Raw genomic sequence first — 24,239 nt, forward strand, 5'->3', positions numbered from 1 at the left:
CGGAGGTGGTAGGGGTCATCGGCAGGATGCGGCGTACATTATGGCTGTAGTGCCTCACCAGCCACTGACCTCACCGCACGCCACTGGTGTGTACATACGTTAGACAGAGTAGTGTACACACCAGTGAAATATTTCTGACCCAAACAGCAGTCCAGTGTGTTAACCAGTAGTGTGGTTTATAAAGTGTTGTCAGCTCGGATTCGGTTTGATATACCGAAGAACGGGATGCCGGCGGTCAGAATACCAGCAGCGGCATCCCGGCCATCAGAATACCGATAGCCCCCCAAAAAGTACCCTATACCTCCCCTGTCCCCTACCCTAACCTTAATCATACCTTGTGGGTGCCTAACCCTAACCTTCCTCTGTAGTGCCTAACCATACCCTCTCTTCTCTGCTGCCCTAACCTAACCCTCCCCGTTTGGTGCCTAACCCTAACCTCCCCTTGTAAGTGCTTCCCCTTCCCGGTACCAAACCACCCGCTTCCTTCCAGTCACTACACCCTAACCCTCCATCTAATGCCTAAGCCTAACCTCCCACCCCTCCACGGCATGACGCAAGCGCGTCCCACTGGAAGAACATTCAGGATTCCGACTGTCTGTATTTTGACGCCAGGATTTCGATCTCCATCAGTATTTTGATGCCGGAATTATGCCACGGATAGGAATTCCGGTGTCGGTATTTCGGCCACCGGGATCCCGTCTGGCGCCATTGTAACTACATCTCATAAATATAGCGGTACTCACTGTGGTTACACTGATTAAGGCATGAAGCTGAGCTTGTAGCAGAGCGGGTTTGGTTAAGCTCACCAGCCAGTGACTGAACACAGGGGGGTATATTTACTAAGGTCCCGATTTTGACCGAGATGGTGTTTTTTCTTCAAAGTGTCATCTCGGGAATTTACTAAACTCAAATCACGGCAGTGTTGAGGGCATTCGTATTTTTTTGGAAGTCAAAGGGAAAAAATACGAATGAATACACCATCGGTCAAACGCGGCTGTTTAGGTATAGAACTCGGTCATTTACTAAGCATTCGTATTTGAAATCTCTTCCGTGAAAATGCATGTGCGGCCGTGTAAAAATACTAATCGTACAAAAAGCCTAAAAAAAAGTAGACCTGCTTTTGAGAAGCGTGTTTACATGTGTTGCCAATTCAACATTACTCACACCTGACTTTTTGGTCCTTTAAAAGGGTCCCAAACACATTTTTCTCCTCTCTCACTCTGAAATGGCTGCTACTGTGTGTAGTACTGCTTTCTTGTTTGCTGGGGGATACCTGACACTGCTCCATGAGGCTACAATAAACCCAGGCCAGGAAAATGTACATGGTCAGCAGGTTGTACAGGTTCCGCGTAGGCTGGACATGGCTTGTTTTTTTAGTGTGCAAATAAACGTTAACAAATTGCCTGTTGACCAATTTATACAGATAGTCCGAATAAATGTAAATTACATTTTCTGTCTGTTTGCCCTTGTTAAACTTAACCTATACCCTGAGACAGCACTCTCTCGCTCTGTCTCAGGCCTGCACAAACTCCTGGCTGTGTTGCACTTTATGCCTACTGGCAGCTTGCAGCCTGTGACTGTCGATGTCATTAGTATCTCACAGGCCACCATTTCTATATGTTTAATTCAGGTGTGTTAAAATATATATACACGTCTATGTCTAAGTGGTGCTTCTGTAATGTAATAGAACACAGTATTGTATTGATTACAGGTCATGACACTCACCTTAAATTTGTGAAGGTCCACTCATGTTTTGTATGTCTTGGATGGCCACATAGATGCCTCTCTCTGCTTCCCTACCCAGGAGTCGCAGTGGCATGCATTCAGGGTATCTTTCTCTGAGCTTTTGGCCATGCACAATGTGCTGGGTGCCATAGATTACACACACATTGAGCTATGGCCACCTAGGGGCAGCCAATATATTTTGACCAATAGACATCTTGGCCTATACACTAATGTGCAGGTGGTTTCTGTAGCTAATGAAACAAGACACATATTCCATGTGAGCAATTTATTACCTTCAACACAGGCATTTTTTGGGTAGGAAATCAACATAATATTCTAATTCACAAAATATTCGCTGCGGGACAGATTATTATTATTATTTTTTGTGCTGGGTGCCGAGGATTGGCCTGGCTCGTTGGTCCTGGTTCTACTTGAGCGTCTAACTGGGGATTGAACTGGGGTCTGGTTTGATGTAGTTGTCCCCGAGCTAGAGCTGACTTGGTGTGATGCTAACACATTAAAGCTTTGACTGAGTATATTGAGGCTTGCAGTCAGTTGCGTATGAGATACAGTGTTGCTTGCTATTATTCGGGACAGGTTGTCGTTGATAATTTGGTTGTTTTGGATGAGCTGAATTAGTGCTTGTTGCTGCCGCTGTTGTTCATCCATAATGCGTTGGAAATTGGATTGCATTTGGTAGTTGTCTGCCCTCATCTGCTCCATTGAGTTGGCAATTCTGCCCACCTGAACGATAAGTCTGCCTGAGTTGCGACTCAGTCTAGGCAGATGATGGGGCAGACTTGCCAGGTATTGGCTGTGGGTCTTCAGGCACGCATAGTTTTGCGCCTGTTGTGTGGCCCAACTGTTCCAAAACTCAGTCTCCATTTGTGTCTGGGGTGGTGTTGTGATCAATTGGGGGCTGTGGGATGTTTGGGGTGGTTGAGGTATGTCCTGCGGCGTGGTTGGCTGGGTCGTATCTATGGCTTGCAGGTCTAGAGTGTAGGTGTCCTGCTGGTCAGTTTCCTGCTGGTCATCCACGGTCATGATGACTGGTTCTGTATGGGGTTGAAGATAGACACTATTTAGAGATTATTTTGCATTGGTCTTACTTTAGGTTTTCGTCAACATGCATTACTACATAATATTCATGTTTGAATTGAGAATTAGATTGTGGCCTAAACTATGTAGTTGCCCTTTTTGTACAAATATGTGGCTTAGTTCACTACTCATTTTGGTAAAGTTTGAGCTAATTATTGTACTATGAGCCATAATTAATGTGCGACCACGAATAACGCAAAAATATAATTAAAAAACATTTACATATTGGGTATGAAGCTTCCTTTGGAACAACACACACAATACAATAAATGTGTTGACCAATACACTCATACATTGTTCAAGCCAGTCAGTGGTCTGCCCAAAACGTTAACAAATATAGTGGTTTAAAATGTACACATTAACAATGGGTGAAAAAGTATTAAGGTGCCCTATGTTTAGAACTGGTGATGTTGGCCATGGCAAACAATTGGATGAGATTTAACATTTATGTTGGTTATTTTAGGAAAAAATTATGTCAAACAAATGTGTTGATGTGGCCAACATCACATCTGACAATTAACCATCTAAAAATACCTTAACACCATGTGGTTGTTGTTGATTATTGCAAGGATGACTGGTCATTTGTGTTACATTTTTTGCTCTGCACTAACAGTGGTGCAGATGTATAAACCTGGAGAAGGCATAAGGTTTTGAAAAACCAGTGATATGTGCAAGGTGATAAAGGCACAAGGCAAACAGATCAAATATGTAAATTAACATTTGAGTTTCTTTTGTACTGCTGCCTTTTTCACCTTGCACATATCAGTGTTTTTTCACTTCCTTATGCCTTCTCCAGGTTAATAAATCTACCCCACTGTTTGTTAACTTATTTCCACGTAATTGTTATGTTTACTCACCAGACAACTGAGGGGATTGTGGCTCCTCACTTTGTGGGCTGGCCAATAGAGCTAGTGGTGGCATGGCCGACACTGCAGAGATGCGCCGTTGGGGTGGTGATGCTGGTGCTGGAGCTTCTGCCTCAAGACGCCGTCTCTTGGGTGGCCTCGTAGCCACAGTAACCGAGCCCTGTGATGGGCGCCTTAGTGGAGAGGGATTTGCCGAAGAAGAGCCTATGTGATAAGATAAACATTAACATTTTGTGTTTCTATGTGTTTGCAGATTATGTGTTTACAGTAAAATCTTACCTGCATTGGCACCATCTGCATCTCTTGGCAGTGTGGGATGAGGCCTGGCTGTGCTGCTTCTCTGGCGTACTGTAAAAATATGAAGAATGTCCTTATGAACATACTATTTTGTGGATATGTTTATGCAAATTCCTTATTGTGATGTAAACATATGTGGTACCTGCTGAGAAGTAAACTAAACAATGCTTATGCTTTTCTGCCTGACTTCATTGGGTGTGAATCATTTAAATTTGAGTATAATTTGCAATCTAATCCATAAACTAACGCAAATAACTGTAAAAAAAAAACTACTTAAAACCAAAATGTCGTAGCTTGACACAACCACAATATTGCACGCTAAGCACCCGAATTTTGATGCTAACAATAAAACACAAGCCACAAATATCTGCGAAAACTTGGAAACATCACAACCAAATATGCCAGAAAAAAACACATGAAGCACACAAAGGACAACCCAGAACAACACACAATAAACATAAATGCTATGAAATGAATTTTTAATAATTTAAAAATACACTTCTTTAAAATATACCTACAAACATTTACTTTTGGCATAAAACACCAGAAAAAGGACAAGGCAACCACAAAAAAACAACTATACAAAGGTTTAAAAAATACATAATTGAGAATAACACTACATCAGGCCTGGCCAACCTGTGGCTTTCCAGATGTAGTGAAACTACACATCCCAGCATGCCCTGCCACAGTTTTAGCATTGCCTAATATCAAAACTGTGGCAAGGCATGATGAGACTTGTAGTTTAACAACAGCTGGAGAGCCACAGGTTGGCCAGGCCTGCACTACATCACCAACACATTAGAATAATGAACAAACTGACAACCACAATTAGCTACAAGACATTTCAGTCAACTAAGGACAAAGCACAGATGTTGTTTTTAAATAAAAAAAAACAACAACTCACCATCCGGCCTTGGCCGATCCGAATCCCGGACATAAGTGGCCCCAACCACTTCTGGCGGAATGAGTGCACACACAGGCTCCTCCCAATCACGGTAAGATGCACGGAAGGGGTGTCCATCCCCGGTTTGGCGGGCTGATTTAGCCTCCTTGGCCATCTTCGCCTTGACACGGCGCTTTATGTCGTAGAAACGCTTACGACACGTGTCCTCGGTCCGCCTCACCACACCCTCACTATTCACAGCTGCAACTACCTTCCCCCACGGAACACTCTTCCTGCGTGACGACACCTTTGCAGCATCATGGCCAAACAACTGCCGATGATGCCTCATCAGCTCCCGCACCAAAGCCATATTTTCAGCGTAGCTGAATTTTACATTGCGGCCAGTCTTTGTAGTGGTGCGTGGCTGCGGAGCCACAACACCATCACTATCACTGGAGGCCGCAGCAACAACCTCCCCCTCCTCCTCACTAACCTCCTCCACCTCACTAACCTCCTCCCTCTCACTCACCTCCTCCACCTCACTCACCTCCTCCACCTCACTAACCTCCTCCCTCTCACTAACCTCCTCCCTCTCACTCACCTCTAACTGGGACATAATCAGGACAAACAACAAATAACACTGAGAAAAAAAAAACAGTAAACACACTCCTCCACTACCACTACACACCACACACCAAACACACACACACACACACACACACACACACACACACACACACACACACACACTCACTCACTCACTCACTCGCTCACTCACTCACAAACAATGACAATAGACGTGAAATAAAAAACAATGACAAAAAACTAGACAGACTTTTAAATAGCTAGACAACAAGTATGACAAGACTACTTACATACACAGTACAGCACTCAACAATCACAAAGAACCTCCTCAAAACCGCCAAAAACTCCAAACTACTCACCAACTCCTAACACACCTTCCTCTCACCTCTCCACTAGCTAAACCCACGAGGTTCGGACGGTTTGGGGCGTTTTTATAGTAATGTGCACAGACACTTCTCCATCACGAATCAAACCAATCACGGACGAGTGACAAAAACGAAACTAAGGAAAAAAACGCGTTCGTGAACGGACAAACACTGCCGTAGCCAAAATGTGACGCATTCGTAAAAAAAACACATAACACGGCCGCAAACCCACTAAATCGGCCGCATTCTACCTTACAAAACCATGAATGACATCGACATCGTAAAACACGAAAAATACAAATACGACAGCTTAGTAAATGAGGCGTAAAATTTTCAAAAAGTTGCAAATACACACATTCGATGTCATTCGTGATGAATCTCCCTCCAAATCGGGACTAATACGAATTTTAATAAATATACCCCCGGATGTGGTCAGCGGTGCAGGATGCTGGAACTGCGGCAAAGCAGGTGAAGCAAGCAGGTTTCTTGGAGCTAAGTCCCTATCCCACTATGGGGTATATTCAATACCTGTCGGATCCTTTCCAATGGAAAAGGATCAGACAGGTCAGTATTCAATGCCGGGTTTGGCCCGTTCCCGACAATGTCAATCCGACTTTCTTTAAAGTCGGATTGACATTGTCGGAAATCAGGGCTAAAATCTGTCCGGTTTGGCCACGCTTCTGTGGCAGCCCGCTATTTGCACCAGTAATACATTGTGTCCACCTGAGCCCAACACTTATTTGCTCTGATGTCAATTGTTCCTGTCTCACTAAAGAAGCTCCCAGTTTACATAAGCATAGTGGACATGATGGCATGATGTTACATCACTGTCAGTACAGAGAAGAGAACAGGAAGAAGAGAAGCTGAAAGAATTAGATCAGAAAGAGAAACTGATAGAACAATAAGAAAGCAGAGCGAAGACTAAGAGAAGTAGAGAAAATGATACAAGAATAAGAGAAGATTAGAAAAGAAAGAGAGAAGCATAGAAAGTTAGAAGATAATCTGGTTAAGAGAAGCAAAGAAAATAGTAAGAAAAGCAGGGAAAAGTAGAAGAGAGATCACCTGGAATTTCTCTTCCTTGTTCAGGCACCCGCAACCTCGCTACTCTCCCATAATACCTGCCCTCCAAATTAATCTCACCTCAATGCTATAGCAACCCTGATAATCTCATTCACATATCTCTCACAAACTCTCCCCCTTACTGCAGCAACCATGATAATCTCATTCACATCTCTCCCACAAACTCTCTCCCTCTCTCTCACCACAGCAATTCTGATAATCTCATTCACATCTTTCCCAAAAACTCTCTCCCTCTATCGTGTGCCCTCTGGAATGCCAGATTTATCTGGAACAAATTGGTCCCTACCCATGACCTTTTAATCTCCAACTCCCTGACTCTCCAAGCCATTACAGAAACCTGGATTTCCCCATCTGACACCACTTCTCCCACTGCTCTCTCCACTGAAGGCCTCACATTCACCCCCTTCCCAACTGGGAGGTCAACATTGTGGTGGTGGTCAACTCAACCCTTTCAGTCTCTACATTTGAGGTCTATGCTATAGACCTCTTCCACCCTTTAATTTTAGAGTAGCTGTTATTTACCATCTCCCTGGCATTCCTAACAAATTCCTCATTCACTTTGCTTCCTGGCTCACTCACTTCCTCTTTTCAGACATTTCCTACATTATTTTAGGTGATTTCAACACTCTAATTGATATCACCACAAAATCCTCTGTCTCTAAACTCCTTAACCTCATATCATCGCTTGGTCTCTCCCAGTGGACCTCCTCTCCTACCCATGTGAGTGGGTACTCACTTGATCTGGTCTTCTGATCACTCACTGTTGTGATATTTCTGACTTCTTCAATTCCCCTTCCCCCTCTCTCACCATCACCTGCTCTCTTTTAACTTATCCCTCTCTTTTAACGTCTCCATTTCTACCTCCTATGGCACCCATCATTAGGCGTAACATTGAGGCCATTGACACCATTTCATTATCTTCCCGGTGGGTTGGGATTGAAATGCCGGCGTTTGGGATGCCGTTGGTCACAATCCCAACAGGGGAAGGTAAGTATACTCACCTTTCCCAACTGGCCCCCTAACCCTTACCCTCCCTTCTAGCAACCTAAACCTAACCCTCCCACCCCCACAGCCTAACCCTAACCCCCACTCGCTGCAGCCTAACCCTTCTTGGGGGTGCCTAAGCCTTACCCCCCTCCACACAGCCTAAACCTAACCCCCCGGTCTGCAGCCTAACCCTCCCCCTGCAGTCTAAACCTAACAACTTCCCCATGCTCATTCAGGATCCCGGTGGTTGGGATAGGTGACACTATTCGGGATGCGAGTGTCGGGATTCCAGCGTCAGGATTCTGACTGCCAGGATCCCTAATGCCGGGATCCTGACCGTATCCCCTCCCGGCTTAACTCACTTCTCTCTCCTATTCTTGCTGTCTCCTATTCTGAATAAGCCACCTCCCTATAAAATGCCTCCCTTACATATGCTCTTGACTCTGTTGCTCCAGCAACCACTATTCCCCAGATATCTGAAAAAAATGTCACATACTGCCGAGCAGATTTTCTTCATTTCATATGTATGCTCCCATACTACAGTGCTGCCCATTCTCTCTCTAAACAGTCACACTTCAAGAACCTCATCTCCTCCCAGTCTTCAAACCCAAGGCGTTTCTTTGAAACTGTCAACTCTCTCCTCTACCCACCCCCACCTTGACTTCCTTGTTCACACACTGCCCTTGATTTTACAATGTACTTTACGTTCAAAATTTATTCCATACGCAAGGACATCACTTTCCAACAGACCCTAAACATGCCCTCTCCTTTTCCTGACCACCCCTCCCCATCCATTTTACCAACACTGGCTTCTTTTTTCCATGTATCTGGAGATTAAGTAATGTCTCTCATTCGGTTGTCCCCCCTCCACCTCCCCACCAGACCCTATCCCCTCCTGATTCCCCCACTACCTCTCTCCTTTTGCCTGTTCCCATCTTGCCCACCTCCTCAATCTTTCCCTCTTTACAGACACTGTTCCCTCTGGGTTCAAGCATGCCTTTATCTTCCTATTCTTAAAAATCCTACCCTTTAATCCTAATACTCTCTCCATCTATCGACCCAATGCTCTCCTCCCTTTTGCTTCCACAACTCCTTGAGCGTATTGTCTACAACTGCCTAACTGCCTCTTTTTTCTTCCTTCTGCCTGCTTGAACCATTTCAGCCTGGCTTCTGTCCTCTTCACTCCACTGAAACTGCCCTCATGCAAAGTCTGCAATAACCTCTATGCTGCCGAATCCAAGGGTCACTGCTCTCTGCTTATTCTCCTTGACCTCTCTGCTACTTTTGACACTGTAGACCATCCTCTCCTCCTGCAAATTCTTTGTTTCACTGGTCTGCATGATACTGCCCTCTCCTGGCTGACCTCCTACCTCTCTGACTGCTCATTCTCTGTCACCTCTCATGACTCCACCTCTCCCACACTTCCCCTAACAGTAGATGTCCCCCAAGGTTCTGTTCTTGGACCTCTCATTTTCTCTCTCATCGTCTTTGGTGAGCTTATTCTCTCTTTCAATTTCCAATATCATCTCTATGCTGATGATTCTCAAATCTACCTGTCCTTCCCTGACCTCTTCACCTCTCTCCTTACTTGTATCTCCAACTGTCTCTCTGCTATCTCTTCTTGGATGTCCAAGTTCTATCTTAACTTAACATGTTCAAGACAGAACTGATCATCTCCCTACCCTCCCACATAACCACAATTTCTCTAACGCTCTAGTGGATGCTGGGGACTCCGTAAGGACCATGGGGTATAGATGGGATCCGCAGGAGACAGGGCACTCTAAGAAAGAATTAGGACTACTGGTGTGCACTGGCTCCTCCCTCTATGCCCCTCCTCCAGACCTCAGTTAGAATCTGTGCCCAGACGGAGCTGGGTGCATTTTAGTGAGCTCTCCTGAGCTTGCTAATAAGAAAGTATTTTAGTTAGGTTTTTTATTTTCAGAGAGCTTCTGCTGGCAACAGATTCTCTGCTACGTGGGACTGAGGGGAGAGAAGCAAACCTACTAACTGCGGCTAGGTTGCGCTTCTTAGGTTACTGGACACCATTAGCTCCAGAGGGATCGAACACAGGAACTTAACCTTGGTCGTCCGTTCCCGGAGCCGCGCCGTCGTCCCCCTCGCAGAGCCAGAAGACAGAAGCCGGCGGGTGAAGCAAGAAGACGTCAAAATCGGCGGCAGAAGACTCCTGTCTTCATATGAGGTAGCGCACAGCACTGCAGCTGTGCGCCATTGCTCCCACACTAACCCACACACTCCGGTCACTGTAGGGTGCAGGGTGCAGGGGGGGGGGGCGCCCTGGGCAGCAATTGAGTACCTCCTGGCAAAATAGGGCATATATACAGCTGGGCACTGTAATATGCATGAGCCCCCGTCATTATTTTTACACAAAATCGCGGGACAGAAGCCCGCCGCTGAGGGGGCGGGGCTTCTTCCTCAGCACTCACCAGCGCCATTTTCTCTCCACAGCTCCGCTGAGAGGAAGCTCCCCAGGCTCTCCTCTGCAGAAGCACGATAGAAGAGGGTGAAAAAGAGAGGGGGGGGCACATAAATTTGGCATAAAAACAATATATACAGCAGCTACTGGGTTAACACTAAGTTACTGTGTGATTCCTGGGTCATATAGCGCTGGGGTGTGTGCTGGCATACTCTCTCTCTGTCTCTCCAAAGGGCCTTGTGGGGGAACTGTCTTCAAATAGAGCATCCCCTGTGTGTGTGGTGGGTCGGTACGTGTGTGTCGACATGTCTGAGGTAAAAGGAGGAGATAGAGCAAATATGTGTGTGAGAGGGTGTCTCCGTCGACAACGCCGACACCTTTTTGGATATGTGTAAGTGCTAAGGTGAATTTATTGCACAAAAGATTAGAGAACAGACAGGAAATCTACCCATGTCTGTCCCTATGGCGCAGAGACCTTCAGAGTCTCACAATGCTCACTATCCAAAATAATAAACACTGATATCGACACAGAGTTTGACTCCAGTGTCGACTATGATAATGCAAAGTTACAGCCAAAATGGCAGAAAAGTATTCAATATATGATTATTGTAATAAAAGATGATTTGCATATCACTGATGACTCATTTGTCCCTGACACAAGGGTACACATGTTTAAGGAGAAGAAAGCTGAGGTAAATTTCCCTCCTCTCATGAGGAAAAAGAGCGGGAATCTCCAGACAAGAGACTGCAGCTTCCCACAAAGAATTCTCAGGCAGTATCCTTTCCCCACTAGGCCCAGGATGTGATGGGAATCTTCCCCTAGGGTGTCACGTTTGCCCAGAAGGTAGCCCTAGCTATTCTCAGGGATCCTTCAGATAGCGTGCACATTCTGGTACACTACTTAGACCGGCGATTGTGTCGGCATGGGTTTATAGCGCTGGGGCGGCGTGGACAGGTACCTTATATATATATATGTATATAGAGAGATATGTATATATATTAAAGATGCTGTCTTAAGAGATATATATAATCAAACATGCCCGAAGAGACATGAGTATACTGGGTCCTAGAGCAAAGCTATGTCGATTTCTGCTTGACGTGTCCTGTAGAATATGCAATGGACAGATGATGCCAACTTAAGTGGCATATGGAAGGCTGAGGACTGTGTGGAGAAGGGTTCTCGGACCTGGTCTCCACGGCTATAGCTGGTAATTCGGATATTTTGCCTTATATTCCTGCACAGCCTAGGAAAGCACGTCATTATCAAATGCAGCTTTTCGAACAAAGAAACAAGAAAGTCCGAGGTGCGTCCTTTCTTGCCAGAGGAAAGAAGCTGCACAACACAGCTAGTTCCCAGGAACAGAAGTCCTCCCCGGCCTCTATGAAAATCCACTGCATGTCGCTGGGGCTCCATAGACGGAGCTAGGCCCGGTGGGGGCACGCTTTCGTAAGTTCTGCAACAAGTGGGTTCACTCCCTGTTAGATCCCTGGGCAATAGATATTGTGTCTCAGGGATACAAGCTGGACTTTGAGAAGATGCCTCCTCACTGACGGCCCTGCCGGCTTCCCCCCATGAGAGGGAAACAGGGTTAACTGCAATTCACAAATTGTATCTTCAACAGGTGGTGGTCAAGGTTCCCCTCCTTCGACAAGGAGGGGGTTATTATTCGACCATGTGGTAGTCCCGAAACCAGACGGTTCGGTCAGACCCATATTGAATTTAAAATCCCTGAACATATACCTGAAAAGGTTCAAGTTCAAGATGGAATCGCTAAGAGCGGTCGTTACTAGCCTGAAAGAGGGAGATTTTATCGTGACTCGGGACATAAAGGAGGCATACCTTCATGTCCCCATTTATCCACCCCATCAGGCATACCTCAGAATTGCGGTACGGGATTGTCATTACCAATTTCAGACGTTGCCGTTTGGTCTTTACACGGCCCCGAGAATATTCACCAAGGTAATGGCGGAAATGATGGTGCTCCTGCGGAAGCAAGGTGTCACTATTATCACATACTTGGACGATCTCATAAAACCGAGATCAAGAGAGCAGTGGCTGAACAGCGTATCACTTTCTCTGGAAGTGTAACGGCAACACGGCTGGATTTTATATATTCCAAAGTCGCAGTTGGTTCCTACAGCTCATCTGCCTCTCCTAGGCATGATCCTAGACACAGACCAGAAAGGGGTTTATCTCCCGATAGAGAGAGCTCAGGAGCTCGTGACACTGGTCAGGGATCTATTAAAACCAAAACAGGTGTCAGTGCATCACTGCACTCGAGTCCTGGGAAGGATGGTGGCATCATACGAGGCAATTCATTTCGGCAGGTTCCATGAGAGGACCTTCTAATATACAACGCCCTAAGTCAAGCGGAGACCCTGCTTCGCAACCAATCGGTGCTGATCCGATCAGACAACATCACCGCAGTGGCTCATGTAAACCGCCAAGGCGGCACAAGGAGCAGGGTGGCGATGGCGGAAGCCACCAGAATTCTTCTGGTGGGCGGAGAATCACATACGAGCACTGTCAGCAGTGTTCATTCCGGGAGTGGACAACTGGGAAGCAGACTTCCTCAGCAGGCACGACCTCCACCCGGGAGAGGGGGGACTTCATCAAGAAGTCTTCGCGCAGATTGTAGGTCGGTGGGAACTGCCACAGGTGGACATGATGGCATCCCGCCTCAACAAAAAGCTACAGAGGTATTGCGCCAGGTCAAGAGACTCTCAGGCGATAGCTGTAGACGCACTGGTGACACCGTGGATGTTCCAGTCGGTTTATGTGTTTCCTCCTCTTCCTCTCTTACCCAAGGTGCTGAGAATCATAAGGAAAAGAGGAGTGAGAACAATACTCATTGTTCCGGATTGGCCAAGAAGGACTTGGTATCCAGAGCTGCAAGAAATGCTCACAAAGGACCCATGGCATTTGCCTCTAGGGCAGGATCTGTTGCAGCGTTTGACGGCATGGCGGTTGAACGCCGGACCCTAGTAGAAAAAAGGGATTCCGGATGAGGTTATTCCTACGCTGATAAAGGCTAGGAAGGACGTGACGGCTAAACATTATCACCGTATACGGCGAAAATATGTTGCTGGGTGTGAGGCCAGGAATGCCTCTACAGAGGAATTCCAGCTGGGCCGTTTCCTTCACTTCCTACAGTCGGGAGTGACTTTGGGCCTAAAATTGGGGTCCATTAAGGTCCAGATTTCGGCCCTATCCATTTTCTTTCATAAAACACTAGCTTCTCTACCTGAAGGCCCTCATTCCGAGTTGTTCGCTCGGTATTTTTCATCGCATCGCAGTGAAAATCCGCTTAGTACGCATGCGCAATGTTCGCACTGCGACTGCGCCAAGTAACTTTACTATGAAGATAGTATTTTTACTCACGGCTTTTTCTTCGCTCCGGCGATCGTAATGTGATTGACAGGAAATGGGTGTTACTGGGCGGAAACACGGCGTTTCAGGGGCGTGTGGCTGAAAACGCTACCGTTTCCGGAAAAAACGCAGGAGTGGCCGGAGAAACGGTGGGAGTGCCTGGGCGAACGCTGGGTGTGTTTGTGACGTCAACCAGGAACGACAAGCACTGAAATGATCGCACAGGCAGAGTAAGTCTGGAGCTACTCTGAAACTGCTAAGTAGTTAGTAATCGCAATATTGCGAATACATCGGTCGCAATTTTAAGAAGCTAAGATTCACTCCCAGTAGGCGGCGGCTTAGCGTGTGTAACTCTGCTAAATTCGCCTTGCGACCGATCAACTCGGAATGAGGGCCGAAGTTCAGACGTTTGTAAAGGGAGTGCTGCATATTCAGCCCCCTTTTGTGCCACCAGTGGCACCTTGGGATCTTAACGTGGTGTTGAGTTTCCTGAAATCTCACTGGTTTGAGCCACTTAAGACCGTGGAGTTAAAATATCTCACGTGGAAAGTGGTCATGCTATTGGCCTTAGCTTCGGCTAGGCGTGTGTCAGAAGTGGCGGCTTTGTCATGTAAAAGCCCCTATCTGGTTTTCCATTTGAACAGGGCAGAATTACGGACTCGTCCGCAATTTCTGCCAAAGGTGGTGTCATCTTTTCATTTGAACCAACCTATTGTGGTGCCTGCGGCTACTCGTGACTTGGAGGGTTCCAAGTTACTAGATGTAGTCAGGGCTTTGAAGATTTATGTAGCCAGAACGGCTGGAGTCAGGAAAACTGACTCGCTGTTTATCCTGTATGCATCCAACAAGCTGGGTGCTCCTGCTTCAAAGCAAACTATTGCTCGCTGGATCTGTAACAAGATTCAGCAGGCTCATTCTGCGCGGCTTGCCGCCTCCAAAATCAGTAAAAGCCCATTCCACAAGGAAGGTGGGCTCTTCTTGGGCGGCTGCCCGAGGGGTCTCGGCATTACAGCTTTGCCGAGCAGCTACTTGGTCGGGTTAAAACACCTTTGCAAAGTTCTACAAGTTTGATATCCTGGCTGAGGAGGACCTTGTGTTTGCTCATTCGGTGCTGCAGAGTCATCCGCACTCTCCCGCCCGTTTGGGAGCTTTGGTATAATCCCCATGGTCCTTACGGAGTCCCCAGCATCCACTAGGACGTTAGAGAAAATAAGATTTTACTCACCGGTAAATCTATTTCTCGTAGTCCGTAGTGGATGCTGTGCGCCCGTCCCAAGTGCGGACTTCTTCTGCAATACTTGTATATAGTTATTGCTTAAATAAGGGTTATGTTATGGTTGCATCAGGTTTGTCTGATGCTCTGTTGTTGTTCATACTGTTGACTGGGTATGTTATCACAAGTTATACGGTGTGATTGGTGTGGCTGGTATGTATCTTACCCTGGATTCCAAAATCCTTTCCTTGTAATGTCAGCTCTTCCGGGCACAGTTTCCTTAACTGAGGTCTGGAGGAGGGGCATAGAGGGAGGAGCCAGTGCACACCAGTAGTCCTAATTCTTTCTTAGAGTGCCCTGTCTCCTGCGGAGCCCGTCTATTCCCCATGGTCCTTACGGAGTCCCCAGCATCCACTACGGACTACGAGAAATAGATTTACCGGTGAGTAAAATCTTATTTTCATTATCTATTGATGGCACAACTGTCTCTCTAGCCTCCAAGTACGCTGTCTGGGAGTTATCCTTGATTCCTCCCTCTCATTCAAACCATACATTCAGTACCTCACGCAGTCCTTCCATCTCTAAAATATTTCCAAGATCAGACCCTTCCTTACATTAGATACTACTAAGACCCTCATACACTCACTGGTCATCTCCAAGTTGGACTACTATAATCTCCTCCTATCTGTCCTCCCTGACAAATGCCTCTCTCCATTCCAATCTATCCTCAATGCTGCTGCACATCTCATCTTCCTCTCCAAACATACTATGTCCATCTCCCATCTCTTACCCTGGCTCCTCTTCCCCTTCTGAATCCAATTCATGCTTCTCACATGCACTTACAAAGCCCTCACACATTCCACACCCATTTACATATTTGACCATATCTCCCTTTACACTCCCACCCACCCTCTTCACTCCACAAATACATGCTGTCTCTCCTGCCAACTAATTACTTCCTCCCATTCCTGCCTACAAGATTTTGGCTGTGGTGCGACCTACTTCTGGAATTCTCTACCTCTCCATAGGAGACTCTCCACCTCTCTACAAAACTTAAATGGACTCTCAAGCCTTAATTTTTCATCATCAAAACCACCCATCTCATTCTAACCCTCTGTTCCATGTTCACTGCTATCCCATCTGTGTCACCCCTGTCTGTCTGCCCCTCCCCATTACAATGTAAGCGCTCACGAGCAGGGGCCTCTCCCCTCATGTGCTTTTCCCTCTCTTAGACTATTTTCTACTCCCTACACCGGCACCTAACCCTCAGTTACTGCCAACAAGAGGATTATTTTACTGTCATGTCCCCTGATGCAGAAATGTATATATACCATGTACTTGTTTTACATTATCTTGTACTGTAAGTCACTGTTTTCCTGTTTGGCTCATTTATTTAAGTTCTTTGTTAGTCACTGCGGAACCTTTGTGGCGCCATGTAAATAATCGATAATAATAATAATAGTAGAAGAGAAACTGACAGAATAATACGAGAATCAGGGAGTAGTAGAAAAGAAGCGGAGAAGAGTAAGAGAAGCAGAGAGAAGTAGAAGACAAACTGGGAGAACAGGAACTGAGAGTATATGTGCATCTCTGACTTAGGCCCTGTGTGCAGCCACAATGACAGCCGGATCACAGCCACATCAACGGAATCAGTACGGAAAGCCGGCAGGCGGGATCCCAACGTTCGAAATACAGACATTGGGATCCCGATTGTGAAGAAGCCCTCCTAACCCTAACCTTCGCTACCTGCTGCCTAACCCTAACCTCCCCCTTAGCACCGAACCCTAACCTGCCCCCATCAGTGCCTAAACCTAACCTCCCAGTCCCGCTGCCTAAACCTAACCCTCCCAGGCCGCAGCCTAACCCTAGCCCTCAGAGGGGGGTGCCTAACCCTAACCCCCCTCCCTGCACCCTAACCCTTCCGGGGTGCTGTCTAACCCTATCCCTCCGCCTGCAGCTTAAACCCAACCCTCCCTTCCCGCGGCTTACCTCCTCAGCGGCGTGGTGTGAGGACATTCTGCATCCCGGCTGTCAGGATTCCGACGCTGGGATGACTACCTGTTCGGGATGCCGGTGTTGGCATTCCGAATAGTGTCGGGCTTCTGGTGGTATCCCGACAGGCAGGATCCTGACTGCATCCCACATCAACTACTGTACCACCAGGGCTCTGTGGAGGAGGCAGCCTGATAAACTAGGTAGTGGTGTGTACCGGGGGCCCATGTCACCCTGACCCTCCTTCCCCCCCAGTCCGCCACTGCCTGTGTGGTTTTAGAGTATGTATTGATTGTGCTTGTGTTTTTAGAATATTGGTGCCCGCAATTCGATATTGTGTTCTTTATCAAAATTATTTTTTATTTTATCTTGTGTCTCATTCATAATTGCTGTATTATTATATGTTTTTCATTATTGATGTTCTTATGTGTTAGTCATTATCAACTTTCTTATGTCTTCGGGGGTCATTGAGATCTGATTGCTGGTGGTCATTCCGAGTTGTTCGCTCGTTGCCGATTTTCGCTATATTGCGATTAGTCGCTTAATGCGCATGCGCAAGGTTCGCAGAGCGCATGCGCTTAGTTATTTTACACAAAAGTTAGGTATTTTACTCACGGCATAACGAGGAATTTTCATCGTTCTGGTGATCGTACTGTGATTGACAGGAAGTGTGTGTTTCTGGGCGGAAACTGGCCGTTTTCTGGGCGTGTGCGTTTCTGGGAAAAACGCGGGAGTGTCTGAAGAAACGGGGGAGTGTCTGGGCGAACGCTGGGTGTGTTTGTGACGTCAAACCAGGAACGAAACTGACTGAACTGGTCGCAATGGCTGAGTAAGTCTGGAGCTACTCAGAAACTGCTAAGAATTTTCTATTCGCAAATCTGCTAATCTTTCGTTCGCAATTCTGCTATGCTAAGATACACTCCCAGAGGGCGGCGGCTTAGCGTGTGCAATGCTGCTAAAAGCAGCTAGCGAGCGAACAACTCGGAATGAGGGCCGCTGTTCTGAGATTTTTGCTGACCTGCGATTTTTGCTGACCTGCGTTCAGATATTCGCCGCCTGCAGGAGGAGTGTATATTCGCTGTGCAAGTGTGCGGTGCTATGTGTACGCCTAGCTGCTAAAATTCAGTGTGTGCAGTCTCTGCGCAGCCCAGGCATAACCACTCTATCCCAAACTCCTCTGGATTTCCCCCTGACTGTATTCTCCTTCCATAACTCTAGACCCTCTTGACCTTGCTATTAACTCCTGGACGTTTCCTGAATTACTACCTTACTGCTGGTAATCATCCTCTCCTCGCGCATGAACAAAAATGGTAGTACATTATAATAATTTAACAGTGGCATGCAACAATGTTGCAAAAAAAGGAGTATGTTAGCTTTTTTTGCAACATTTCTACATGCCACTGTTAAATTGTTATTTATGGAACACAGAGGCTAATTCAGACCTGATTGCTAGGGTGTGCTTTTTGCATCCCTGCGATCAGTAAGTCGCCACCTACAGGGTAGGGGGAAATCGCTGTGCAGGGGGGCGATCACATGTACAGGAGAGCTGCATAAACAGAAGTTTGTGCAGTCAGTGCACAGCCCAGGACTTACTCAGCCGATGCAATGATCGGGGCCGAAGCTGACGTCAGGAATCCTCTCTCCAAACGCCTGGTCCCTCCTGTGTTTTTCCAAACACTCCTCAAAACCAGTCAGTTGCCACCCACAAAAATACCCTCTTCCTGTCAATCTCCTTGCGTTCTCTGGTGCAATGGGATTTTTCGCACCATCCCATCGCTGCCCAGTGCTCCCCGTCGCTGCGGACCATCGCGCCTGCACATTGCAGTGCATACGCATGCGCAGTTCAGACCCGATTGCCGACTGTGCGAAAACGCTTAGCAGCGATCAGGTCTGAATCACCCCACAGTACACTAGTACTGTAGTACAGTATGCTACACTTAGTACTTTACTGTTCACCTGCCCCTGCAGGACACACCTCTGAGTGTAAATAGATACACCGATAAGTGGAGCTAGACACACCCTTTTGGGGGAAGCATGACACGCCCCCTCAATGGTGCTAGTCATGCTCCGCAGGCTGCATTATACTGCAAACTGGAATCTCCCTGAAACAAATTTTCAAAAGTAGGCAGGTATACCTCTACGGCACGTGCCTTACCCTGACAGTATACTGACACCGCTGTTGAGTACAGACTAGGTGGCATTAGAACTGGCGATGCAAAATCATGGGCGTTCTTGGGTGGTGACTGGGAGGTGTCCTGAGGTGAACGCAAAGAGGCCATCTAATGGGAATGTTAGGGGAGGACTTTTTTCTTTTATAGGTATCACATACTCTGGATGGTCAAACTTAAAGCTGTGATATGTATCTCCCACTGAAAATGGCATTAATTGAATGCAAATTTTTTACTGAATAAAAAAAAGTCACTGGTTCAGGTTGTACTCATGATAAATAGTTGCACAACCTAATATCACGGCTAATTGAATCTTGCTCTATACAGTATGTGATAGGCAGTTATTCATCCCAAGAGACATTAGCCGATTCCAGAGAGGAATTTGAAATAAAGAATACAGGAAGATTTTTGGGGGGTAATTAATCTAATGCAATTAATATCATAAAATAATATTTAATAACACTGCTTTTTTTATAAACAATTAAATGTAATTGGATTAACTTCATAACTTAATGTTGCCCAAGCAGCCATAGCCTATGTCAGTGAACATGAGGAACAGTGACTGGTGTAATATGTTTTACCGGTGTTTGTTATGCCAGCGGTCATAAGATAGGGGTTCGGTAAGTATACTTACCTTTCCCACCAACCCCCTAACCCTCCCAGCATACGCACCCCCAGCCTAACCCGAACTCTCCCCAGTGGTGTCTAAACCTAAACCCCCTTCCCGCAGCCTTAACCTAACCCTCACCCCACAGCCACAAACGCTAACCCTCCCCGGTGGTGCCTAAACCTCACCCCTCCTCCCAGAGCCGGCCCTAACCAATATGATGCCCTAGGCAAGATTTTGGCTGGTGCCCCCTAGCACCACCGCTGGTTCTGCCTCTGACCTTGCACCTCTTTCCCAGCACCATCACCCCTCACCCATAGCAGTCCTAATTTTGGTGTTTGTACCCCCTATATTTTAAATAGGAACAGTTCGCACATTTGGCACACAGCCCAAAAAGGGGTGTGTTTTTCCTGGCAAGGGGCATGGCCACAATAGTAACCTCAATTCAAATTACGCCACACAGTACTGCAACTTTATTCACATTTGATCATGCGATAGTGTCAATAGTGTCAATAATTCACATTACATCCCACAGTAGTATCACTTTACCTTATAAACGTTACTCCTCATAGTAGAGCCCCTTATTCACATTACATCACACTGAATTGCTCCTTATTCATATTACACCACACCCTATTGCTCTTTATTCACATTAGACGACACAGTAGTGCTCTTTCTATACGCAATGCCACATAGTAGAGCACCTTATACACATAATGCCACACATTAGTAATGCATTTATACACATAATTCCACACCGTAATGCCCCTTACACATATGAGACACATTATTAATGTCCTTATAAACATAATGCGCCTTACACATTATGATGACCTTTATTAATGCCCTTTTACACATAATGTCCCTTACACATATGCCGTACATTATTAATGCCCTTATACACATAATGACACAAATTGTGCCCCTTACACATTTGCTGCACATTATTAGTGCCCCTATACACATAATGACACACATAGTGCCCTTATACATATGTTGCACGTTATTAATGCATTTTTACATTACACACATAATGCTCCTTACACATATTCCGAACACTACTGCACAACCAACCAACTCACATGCACACTGCCGCTAACACTGTGACCTCTGCCTCTGATTGGATACAGATGTGTCCTCATAATTCTTGCCTCAATGTTAACGTCGGCACCTTTTTTATGAAAATGCATCTTATTTGCATTGCTATGTGGCTAGGATGCACAAGCTGCTTCTGCTGTTTAAAATGATATGCAGCCTGCCTATATACTGTGTGAGACTGTGGCTGTATCTGCATATGAAATGCTACACACAGAATATAGGCATGCCGCATATCATTTTAATCAGCAGAAGCTGCTGATGCCCCTGGGCATATCAAATGCCCTAGGCAATTGCCTAGTTTGCCTATGCCTATGGCCGGCTCTGCCTCCTCCCCGCAGCCTAACCCTTCCAGGTGGTGCCTAAATCTAACAGCCCCCCACCCTCCCGCAGCATAACCCTAAATGTCATACTTACGATCGGGATGCCGGCGGTTGGGATTCCAGCGTTGGGATTTCCAGTCATGTTGGAGTCCTGGTGCTGGTATTCTGGCAGCATGCCAGGATTCTGGCGCTGGGATTTAGACTGCATCCCGAATGTATCCCACAGTGACACCTGTAGGCTGTAGTGTAAGCATTGACATGTCATTGTATTTCAAAAGAGGGGCATGTAAATCATGCCAACATAAGATACACAATGAAGTCTTTTTTTCTTGTTTAGAATAACTGCTCCATTTCATGCACCTGAGAAGTATTACTAAATTGATTAGCTGCTCCCATTTTTATTGCTGTTCTAAGAGGCATGGATGGGACTAACATTTGGGGGTAAGCTGGTCTTTGTAGTGCCATTTGGTTCTCAATTTAGATATCATTTTGTATGTGCTATTATCATGTAGCATAATAATAAGCAACTATATTGAGTGGTGCTATTATAATGTAGCATTAGGGACCGCCAGAACAGAGATGCCTTGACGCGGCATGGTTGCTTAATCATATCTTTGCAAATATATGCAACTAAGATCTCTGAATTTCTATTATCATGTAGTGTGCTGGGAGAAAAATGGTTTCATTGAAATTAGATCACATGCATGCTGCATCTCTGCAGTTGTTAAAATGCATGCAGTAAATGTGAACTAACAGCAGGGCAGCTTTGCAGCATGTGCATTTCACGGAATACATACAAAATGTTGGTGTATGGGATACTGGCAGTCAAATGGCATCCCAATGCACAGGATCTGGACAGGGGTTAGGTAAGTATGTTTACCCTTTCCCTTACCCCTCTCACCCCCCGCAGCCTAACCTTCCCCAGTGGTGTCTAAACTTAACCCCCCATCTCCGTGGCCTAAACCTGTCAAAGTCGAAAAATATTGCAGTACACACATCACGTACAAACTACACACAGATGGCCTCCGTGCGTGTACCTGTTCTGCCGTGCGTGTGCATATTCGCAGTTTCCGTATGGTCGCTCCCGCGGTCCTGCGCATTAGCGTGTAGTATGAGTATTTACGGTAGAGTTTGTGGACGCATGGAAAAGCTATCAAAACACATTACATAATAAATCCAAATAGTGCAATGGACACACAGTCTCCCTGCACCACATCAGCAAGTTACAACAGTTTAAATGGTATCAGAACAAAGGGATTCACCTTTACAGGATAGGAGGGGACAGAACAAGGTTATAAGGTGGTGTTTGGTATCCAGCTGTAGGGTATTTTAAGGGTAATATTCCGGTGTTGGTTTGCAGAAGATCGCACGTTCCTGCGAATAGTTATGTGCAGGAGCAGAATATAGATATAAACTGTATTTACTGTACATTAGGTATGTGGCGGGAATCCAGAGGAGACCACCCACAAGTGCATCTAGAACAGACATCGCCACCTGTTCAAACCAACCTATGACCTCTCCTGTACAGTAAATCACCATCCTTGTGTCCAATGCACAAAGAAATTACAGTATCCATTGTGTTAAGTTTTGGAAGATTGTATAAAAGGAGCCAGCTGCAGGCCTGGTCACACAAGACTCTAAAAGTTATCTATCTAGATGACCGAGGACCAGACTGGGTAGCGCGGCGAAAACCAAACAAGTATGTACCATTGACTGTAGCCATTATTCTTTGTATTGTATTGCTTTGTTATTGTAACCCCCTTTCAGTGATAATATGTTGTGGTGTCGGAACCCGGCATTTTAAATACAATCTGGTGTCGTGTTCTCCTTTCCCTGCTAAGGTTTAAAGTGTATTACTATCCCATGCATTCACGGTGTATCTTTGGGTGTGTACGCACTGAGTGTACTTTGTACAGCCAGCGCGGTGTTTGTACGCAAAGTCCGTACACGGTACGGGACTCTGTACGCCAATGGTGTAATAAGTACGTAGGTTGAGGATTAAGTATTGCGGCCGCAGCGGCTCCATTTAAAGTGTATGAAATGTCTTTTTAAAGTGTTGCTTTTAGTCCTGTATGCAAATCAGCATTTACAACCTAATCATCCCTTCCCCGCAGTCTAACTCTAACCCTCATCCCGCAGTCTAGACCTATCTCCCTTCCCCAGCTCCCATGGCTAAAATCCAGGTATACTTACGTTTAAGATGCTGACGATCAGGATTCTGGTGTCGGTATTCCAAGTGTTGTTGGAGTTCTATCACCAGGATTTTGGACATCTATCAGGATTCCAGCACTGGTATTTAGAGCGCCAGCATACCGAGTGCTGGCATCCTGATCGCATCCCGTATTTCATATGTACTTGGCTTCACAAGGCTGTTCTGGTTTACCCTAATCATGTCTAAATAAATGTAATATGTAAGGCTGCAGTCAACTTAATTTAAAATGATATTGATGATCGCATGCATAATATATCTAATCTTAAATCACTGTATTATGACATTATTTTAAGTTAGCTGCTCTTGCCTGCTATATTTTAAAGTCTATCAGAGGTCAGATGACTAGAGCCATTATAGGAACCGTGTGCCTAAGGCGGCACATGTGCAGTGATAGTAAATGTCCCTTCATGTTCAACATGCTTTCTCTCCTTAGGTGTGATATGCGATGCCAGTGGTCACTTGACCAACCACAGCATCCCTGTTAGAATGCAGACAGGGGATAGTGTAAGTAATTTACCCCTCCCTGTCCCCTACCCTAACCTGGCTGGGGTGGCAGCTAGGGCTAAGGACATAGTGGGTGTCAGCTACCGCTAATCTCAGGGGGTGGCGACTAGGGCTAAATACACAGTGGGTATCAGCTACGGCTAACCCCCTCTCTGGTGTGCAACCCTAACCTCTTCCCCCCTCCCCAACCCTCACCCCAATACTTACATTTGGGATCCGTCGGTCGGGATTCCGGCGTCGATCCCCTGACCACCGGCATTCAGAGCAGTGGCAAGCTGAGTGCGTCCCTTCTATTCAGTACATCTACTACTCTGGAACATACATGCCTTCTTTTTGTTGCTCCTTTCCAGGAGAATCCGGGAGCGGAGATGCATCTGGCCATTTCAGGGCACAATCAGGTTACTCACCTCATTAGGCTGCGTAATAAATGAATGG

At 46.1% G+C, this 24,239-nt stretch overlaps 1 protein-coding gene across 1 annotated transcript in view; it reads right to left on the minus strand.

Annotated features, from left to right (window-relative positions):
• Positions 1–2,011: 2,011 nt before the first annotated feature.
• The window catches only part of LOC134965099 (rho GTPase-activating protein gacU-like), a 116,132-nt gene continuing 93,904 nt past the window's right edge, over positions 2,012–24,239 (minus strand). Inside the window, exons 2-4 of the mRNA XM_063941649.1 lie at positions 3,969–4,037; positions 3,681–3,893; positions 2,012–2,780 (exon numbers count right to left, since the gene is read on the minus strand). Of these exons, the coding sequence (XP_063797719.1) occupies positions 2,062–2,780; positions 3,681–3,744 (783 nt within the window). The 5' untranslated portion in view covers positions 3,745–3,893; positions 3,969–4,037 and the 3' untranslated portion in view covers positions 2,012–2,061. The remainder of the gene's footprint in view (positions 2,781–3,680; positions 3,894–3,968; positions 4,038–24,239) is intronic.

Source organism: Pseudophryne corroboree, chromosome 10 (assembly GCF_028390025.1).
Source record: "Pseudophryne corroboree isolate aPseCor3 chromosome 10, aPseCor3.hap2, whole genome shotgun sequence".
Taxonomy (NCBI): Eukaryota; Metazoa; Chordata; class Amphibia; order Anura; family Myobatrachidae; genus Pseudophryne; species Pseudophryne corroboree.